This window comes from Amphiura filiformis, chromosome 1, assembly GCF_039555335.1.
Source record: "Amphiura filiformis chromosome 1, Afil_fr2py, whole genome shotgun sequence".
Classification (NCBI taxonomy): Eukaryota; Metazoa; Echinodermata; class Ophiuroidea; order Amphilepidida; family Amphiuridae; genus Amphiura; species Amphiura filiformis.
The window spans coordinates 88,866,489-88,875,143 of NC_092628.1; the positions used below are offsets into that span (position 1 = coordinate 88,866,489).

General features: G+C 37.6%; 1 protein-coding gene across 1 annotated transcript; it reads left to right on the forward strand.

Annotated features, from left to right (window-relative positions):
* The first annotated feature begins 7,112 nt into the window (after positions 1-7,112).
* On the forward strand, positions 7,113-7,934 carry LOC140164160 (craniofacial development protein 2-like). The gene has a single exon (XM_072187405.1). It carries the CDS (start codon positions 7,113-7,115, stop codon positions 7,932-7,934), a length of 822 nt encoding a protein of 273 aa, XP_072043506.1.
* The last annotated feature ends 721 nt before the right edge of the window (positions 7,935-8,655 follow it).

Consider the following 8,655-nt stretch of genomic DNA (forward strand, 5'->3'; position numbering starts at 1 on the left):
TACAAAAAAATTATAACAAATTAATGACCTTGAGCATCAAGCGACAGATACGCCACCCTGGTAGGCTATCTGAGGATATTGACATTCCACTCTTTTTCATGTCTTGCCTGAAAGATGGAAAAAGAAGACATGAGAGCCATTTTGGAGATGTCATTCCTCAGATCTTTGTATTTGATGTGCGACTTGGCTACATGCAGGAGGCGGTTAAGACGAGTCTTGTTCGATTTTGTAATTAGACCTCTTGAACCAACCTCGAAAAAAACCTTTATCCAATCATCCAAAATGTAAGATGGGATCTTGTTGGCGCACATTTTTATTGCGGGTCAAAGTTCCACTTTTGTGCTGTATAGGCAAAATAATGCCAATTCGGCACAAATTATGAACTTTGAAAATATGAAGATCAAGAAATAAAATCCCAAGCTAATTTTTTCAGTACTGGTAGAGAATTACCCCTTCCTTGATGAAATGCTATTCGGAGAGTCGGGTGACGTTGGCGCGCAATGATACAGGCATGTAAAAATGTGCGAAAATAGGAAATTTTGACATTTGACCTCTGTTAACTACGTGCGCCATCGAAATCCCAAAAACGTTTTGCTGAAAAATGAAACTTACCATTGAGATCTTTAATTTCAAACTTGGCGCAGCCCGTTATGATGCTTTGACGTTTGCACGAAGGTGCTTTTCATCAAATCATTGGATTTGCTGTTTTTGTGCGCCATCAAGATCCCAACTTTTTTTCTTGGTTTTTGTAATGTAAGCATTTGGTACTTCAACAAAATTCAAAATGCAGGTTGGGATAATTTGGCGCACATGTTATGCACCTCCAAAGTTTACCATTTGCAAGTAAAGCTCAGAGAGGCTGAAATTTCAAGAATATTTTTAAAGCTGAACGAGGGCGCTGTGCACGCTCATATTGTACATGTGCGTTGTTGGTGTTGATATGTACCAAAATTGTTTTTTAGAGAAAATTCGATTTTTTTATGTATCGCAAATCCGTACATAATAAGAGGGACTGTCTCTTAAGCTACTACTACATTAACTTTGTTTCAGTAAAATCGGTGGTCTACGAGTAGACTACCCCGTAGTCCATTTGCCCATTGTGCATACTCTGGATATTGTATTTAAGCTTAAAACTCTGATTTAATTAATGTGTGCACAATTGATAGATTTTCACATCTGATCTTTTCAGTCACCCTACTCCCTCTCTTTGTTAGCTTCCCAAGTGGGGGGTTCGCTATCAATAAACTGGTAGATTCCAAAATCTGAATTGTTCAGTATTAAAGTGAGCCATTATAATTATGCAAGATAATGTTGCATTCAATTACTTTTATTGTCACTAATCATCTGATATCTTTAACTCTTTATGACCATTTTACTATTGAATACTTTAATTTTAATAAATATCAGTATAATTTTGAGTTCAACGAAATGGGTTCATCATGACTAATAATAACATATTTTAAATAAAATTCGACTATGGCATAGTCTAGTCTACGAGCTAAGATATGGCCAATTATGTAAAGTAGTCCTAACATAGCTTTGGCCTCTTTCGTGTCTTTGTGTAGAAAAAGTGACTGAATTGAGTTGAATCATGAACCATCTGGTCGGTGCTCTTAAGATGGGTAATTTTAATTTGATTGGAAAAGTTTCACATGAAATCTCTGTGACTATTGGAGGATTAAGTTGCTTTTTATTTTTTCTGAAAAGCAAAATTGCTAATCTTAAAAGTCGATTTTACGTAATGCAAGTTTGATAAGAACGAAAATGTCATAAGTGGCCTAACTTGTTTTCTGGACGATAAGTTAATTGAGCATAGCGTTTGGGTCCGAACTTATAAAGAAACCAAGTAAAGTTTTTCTGTTATCCAAGATGTTAATGATTCCACTGTATATAACATCGTTGCCATGATCTCTTTTATTTTTATCTGAGAAGCGAAATTGCAATAATTATATAATTTTTATGTTTTATGTTACAGTCCCGGGGTTACAGTCTGTATACTAAAAGGGATGGAATTAATGCGGCCTCAAGATGCCAATAATATTTCCGATACCTGAGGCAAGCCTGAATTCTATTATCTGGACAGTATCTGTGACAGAACGACATTCAACTCAGGGTGTAAATCAGACAATATTCCGGCAGGTGAGACTGAAAATTCTACCGCACTTCTTTCACATTCCTGAGTCTGAACTTCCGAAGTATTATCTTTTATAATATAATCCAGGTTAAATAAAGTCTATGACATTTTGCCACTAATTTGTTATATGTGTGATGGTGCATTGTTGTTTTTGTGTGAAGGTCTTGTACAATCAAAAGATATTATAAAAACGTTGAAGAACCTTTCCTGTATTAAGACTTCCAATTTGATCAACCCAGATTTACACAATGCTATTCTGCACCTTCGACAGTCAAAGTCTATTTGCATTTCAAATTACATTGTAGGACATCCTGTTTATATTACAAAATGGCGCCTTTCAACTGCTTTCATGAACTAGATTCATCCATACTTCGAATGTTATAAGTGTTAGTTTGTAAACTCTGTGATCCTTTCGCTCTTCAATATTTTGCTGTTTTTGCTACTCGTCGCTTCTTAATACAGAAAAACGTTTCAGAAATACAATTATAATCAATAAATAGTACAGTTTCAACGTTTGTTATGTTTTCAGGCGTATTTCATATAGGTTATATAGCAAAAAGCTAATCCAATTATTAACTAATTTGATGTCCAAAATAACCGTTACAAATAAAAATCATACATGTTTTTTTCTTTAAGGTTGAACATTATATTAACACACTTTCTGTAAACCTTTGCCTGGTCAACGGAAAGAACCATCGCATCGTGAAGATCGATTTAGATTAAGAAACAATCAGACAATGGAGCGAAACCGATTGCCCTTTGATCAATTCATAGAGAAAAATATACTTCACGATTAAATTAACCCATTTCCTCTCTATATGGTAAAATTACTTAAATGGGGTTTAAAGTTCAGTCGCTACACGGCGATGATCGATTCTTTTTGCTGTTCCGGGTATGAGAAAGGAACATCCTCATTTTCACGTCATCACGTGTCAGATTTCGATCACTCATGGCTAGCTTTCATCTATATCAGCTGCACAGAGATAGTTGGATTAATATGGGATGAATGCATTATGAAGCGCAACCTTTCAAAGTTGATTTTGAGTTTGAAATTGCAAATAACTCACCTTTGTATTAAAATAGATACATTTCGTAAATGTTAAAGGAATTTGAAGTTATTAAAAATGACACTAAAATGCGTCATGTTAAAACAGAAACATTACATAGATCCAATGACAGTATCAAAATTCTTTAAACAGTACATTCATTTTGTAATCTTACAACTAACCTTTACCAGCATCAGAAAATAAAACATACTTTCTGAGGCAGGATGATTCAATTTCGTATACATCGTTCAATCTAGAGATTTAGCAGCATTCAGATTATTCTTTAATATGACATCATCATTGAGGAATATCCCGATTGTAGACAAGATATCATCACAGTATCACCATCTGCTGAAGACGCTAGTCGAACTAGTGGAAACGTTCCAGGTGAGTGAAAAATAATGTCGAAATTTAACTCTTTATTCATTATTCAATTTAGTTTTGATGTTCTTTGATATCGCAGTTATTCAAGTTAAAGCAGGTGCGAATGTTTATCATGTTAGAGCTATCTGAACTTAATACATACAAATTCTCACATTTTTATTATGTTCTTTGTCTAGTCAAATCTAAGTCAACGACTGACATTTGAGGAGAAATGATGATGAACGCATAAACTAGTCAGATTCCTTAAACATGTTAAAGAATATTTCTTACGGCGTATTTGGTATTGCCATTTTTTGTTGTATCTTGAACATTTTTTTAACTTACAGTTTAATGTAAAATGGGACTAACTCGGGATGTGGGTGGCCCATTTCTATTCGTGGTATTGTTTCTCTCTCATAAACTTTTCTGCGTTGTTTCATCGATCCATGGCATAACAACGATAGCAAAGAAGCATATCTCTGTGGGAAAAGCATCTGATAAAGACAGTAGTTAATTTAACGTAGAACTGGCTCTGTTACTCGGATCGCCAAGCCCACCAGGTACTGTTTCATGGCTTTACTCAACCTTAATTCACATAACTGTGTGTACTATCCAACAAAAGATAAGTGGGTCTGAAATTTAAATCTGGCTCTTATCTATTTAAGAAAAAGTGCAACTCGCTGTACTCTACTGTTTATTTTTAGCTACTAAATGTGTTTTGCGCCACGGACGTCAACACTTTTTAAGAGTTAAACTACATGTGTCTGTCTAAATATATACGATTATATTGGATTTGCAGCTTTTCGCAAATTTGCGTGGAAGACAGTCAGAAAACTACAAACACTGAACTTTAAAAGTTAAGGTATACAGCTAAGAAAACTGAATTGACATACTAAATTCATGCACAAAATTGCAAAAACCAAATTCCCGGGACAAATGCAGAGTAAAGAGATTACTTTATCAGTTTTAATTGGATTACACGCCTATTCACCTTAGTTCTACGTAATACAGGGCTGTCAAGTCTGACGCATTTGGCGCAAGTATTATGCTTTTCACGCTTTCTCATTCTTTCATGCTAAGGTTGTAGAATCTCACGCATATTCAAAATATAGTTCAAGAATTATTCCCCCCCCGGCGAAACATAATCGGGGTCAAAAATTTCCCATTTTAGTTGGCAAACAATATTTTCGTCCCGGTACGCCATTGTTCGACAATATCTCAATCCAAGCAATTCCAAAAACTTGACAGCCCTGGAAATAGAATCAGTTTTCCCTTTATCAACCTGGAATGCGAAAGAAGTACGTATAGTTACTGTAAAGAAACAAGGAGAGCAGCGCAGCCACGATTCGTACTGGAGGGAACTGGGGGGGGGGGGTAAGAGTTCTAACGGGGTCATTTCCCCCATGCCCAACTGGCGCCGCCACTACCACACACATATCGAGACACAGTCACATATCGGGAGATCAATCCTATAATATATGGTGATGGGTGTTTGGGTTTGTTTTTGTTTTTTGCTCAGTGGAACCAATATTTTTAGGCATCCCTACACCGCAAGTAATAAAACTAGAATTGGTTCCATTATTCTATATACCCCTATGATTCCCACGAAAGGTCGAAGGTCATAATGGGGCAAAAATTCAAAAATGGTCCTATCATGTTGTAATGTATTTCCAATTGTTTCTCTAATCCATGGGCTATTTTTACGTGCTAATTCCTGGCACGTTCGTGCAGTGAGATTAAACATCCATGCAGTGACACTTGAGAATCAGTGCTTAACATATGCAGTTGAGATGCTTGTAGAGCCTTTCTTACGCCAACTTTCAGGTAAAATATCAAATTTTTCGCGGCTTTTAAGGGCTCTCAACACTTCATCGACACTTCATAGCATTCATTTTCTTGAAAACCACATTTCATATTGCCCGATGCATATAGAAACAGTTTAGAAACCGATATTTCAAAGTTCTTTTAGACAAAAGTATCTCAATGACAGTTTCGTGCTCAGACTTAGCACCTTTTCAAATTGAATGGCCAATTCCTGCACATCATCGACTGCTTCCGATAATGGGAGCTGGCTTAGATGGCGCTGTTAGGACTTGGTCGTAAATATGCGGAAGAAAGTAGTTCTCCACGTCTCTGTTAAGTATTTTTGGATTTGTACAAAAGAACTTTGATATTTCTACTTTGCTTCGGTTATATATATAAATGCGCTTTTATAAATGCGCACGTGACCAGATGGCCAGTGCCATATTTGCATCACGTCATTGAAAATCACTGCCAATCACTGAAATGACGACCATTGACCTTGTTTCGTGGCTAGCACTGGCAAGGAACATTGACTGGAGGTTCGATGCTAATTTGCAAGGATTATTTATTTTGAGGGAGAAGCAATAGATTACGTAACGTATTGTTCCTTTGATGCCAATTTTATTTGCCAACAGGCTATTCATAAAAGTGGTACACTTGTTTCGAATAAAGGGATCTATTCGCCAGCGAAGTGGTTACGTAACTACCTGGTAACTGAATCACGCACCTTTTGACTTTGGTAGTACATGCCATTAATCGTGTTCACACAGTCGGACATAAACGAGTTATTACTGGTAATAAGCGACTTAAAACCGGTAATAGTGACTTGGTGGTGGGTGACTTTTGTCACAGGGGTAGGTGATGCGTCTAGTGCACATAGTTGTAGTTGTAGATGTAGTTTGCTGCTGTTTCCCTATCCTTCATTCTGAGCTTTCTACCCGCCTAACATTCTCCTAGCTTCTCTTTTATCATTCTCCTCGCTTCTCTTTTTTGCTTGCTTGAAACGTTATTATACTGTGGACGAACCCAACTTGCCGCTGGCTAGCCGAAAGGCGAAAAGGGAAGCAAACTATGTAAGGCTTCTCCTGCCAGTACATAGCCTCTCCTTACTCAAGACTCCTCATGGCCTCCCAGCAGTCACTACCGGTAACTGGCATCTTGCGATACAAGGCTGACATGATGGGATCTGGGAGCAGCAAAGGGCCCCAAAGGTGTGGTACGCAGGCCCACCGGCGCGTGTACACGCCCTGGATACACACCAACCTTTGCCCCCACTATGGGTCATATAGTTGAGGTAGTTCACTACCTCAGGCGGACAGTCTCAAGTACCCGGTATTGTTCCGGCAGAAGGGCGTCATGGATTACATTCATATCACGGCCAGTGAACACAAACAGGGAGTCCTGAGACCTGCACTACTTGCCATATCTGCTTGGAGACGGGATGGTAAGAGTGAAGGGCGATGTGGATCAGATAGTTTCTCTTTTGCTTCGGCCACTGGACAGCTGTGAGAAGGTAAACTCCAATGTCAAACCATTCTGTAGGAGTTGCGACCACAGATATTATAGAGTAACAGAAAAACTATGACAGCAAACCTATATAACACTGGGGTTAAAGTCCCTAACAAAACATCAATTCCTGAAACTGACGCTGATTCGAAGAAATCAAATGACGATTTTTCCTCAAAGCCTTATGGAAGGAATAAGTCTGAGAAGAGCGTTTGTATCAGGAAAAAATGAACTGCAAGAAAATCATCAACATCTCCACAATGAATGTGAGAACCATCCGAAAGAACAGATGTAGAGAAGAGCTAGTGTCAAACTTGATAGAATACAACATCGACATCCTGGGGATCCAGGAGCACCGCATAGTACATAAAGAACCCGTCAAATTTGAAGACATCTTGGGACAGACTCTTATCACAACATCAGCTACCAGGAATAGAGCAGGTGCAGCTACAGGGGGAGTAGGAATAGTGCTAAGCGCAAATGCAAAGGCTTCACTGGGTGGTGTGGTACCACATACAGAAAGAATATTGGTTGCCAACTTTCAAGGAAACCCTGCAACTACTGTTATTGTTACTTACTGTCCCACCAATGTGGAAGACGAAGACAAAGTAGAAGATCACTATGACAACTTGAGGCGAACTATAGATTCCATCCCTGCGCATAATGTCTTGATGGTTATTGGAGATTTTAATGGCAGAATTGGAACAGGGGATGCAAAGTTCACCTACCATGACATAACTAATAGGAATGGGAAGTTCTTGGTTAATCTGGCAATTGAAAAGAACACTTATTTTAGGAAGAGAAAAGGAAAGCTGTGGACCTTCTGCAGCCCAGCAGGAAACAAGTACCAACTGGAGTATATCATTTTTCGCAAAAAGTGGAGAAACAGCCTACTAAATGCTGAAGCATACAATACCTTCTCAAGTGTAGGATCAGATCATGGAATTGTGACATCAAGGATCAGACTCAGCCTAAGAAAGAACAAGACCCTGCCTAGAGGGAAGAACCATGACTGGAAAACACTCTGCTCAGACTCCAAGCTTCAGGAGCTATATACTGTTGAAGTACAGACTATGCATTGAGGGAGGCAGTTGAAGGCAAAGAAGAGCAGCTTGGATTCCAGCTGGAGAAGAGAAGAAGCAGACGGATCGGACCTGAAGTGCTAACAGATTTAAACAACAAACCTTAATAATATTTTGACGACTTATAAACGCTTATTTTGAATGAACATCATGAAAGTGCTGAAACCCCAAAGTACAAGCCAAATTTAATAGACTCCTATAATTATTTTGCTCAATATGTTGAGTGATTAAATGAATAATACATGTAATAATACTAGTATTATAAATAAAACGAAGAACCTTGATCAAAATTTATGTGCATAAAAATGTACTTATTATGTAAAACTGGAAACTAAAACACAACATAAATGTTGTTATTTTAATACATCACAACAATAACTTATTTCATGATTATGTTCACGGATCATCTGTTATACTGTACCGATACTCACAAAATGTATGATATTGTACATAAATTTCAATCAAGCAATAGACCAGTATTGGTGCATTTTAACCATACCATAACTTAACCAGAACTGTCTTTAAAAGAGACAACGCAGTTAAATGGCTAAGCTAAGGGTTAACTAACTGTAGCTAAAGAGTTGACTACTAATATCATAGCTAAATGTCTGTGGGCCAACTTTGTGAAAAATTGAGCGATTTTAATGAATTACAGATCAATTTGTACTAAAATTGATAATTAAAACACTAGCTTAAGTCAATGGGAAAGACATTAATTGGT

Excerpts from the sequence above, each read along its gene's own strand:
- LOC140164160 (XM_072187405.1), top strand. The coding sequence starts at position 7,113 with ATGAATGTGAGAACCATCCGAAAGAACAGATGTAGAGAAGAGCTAGTG.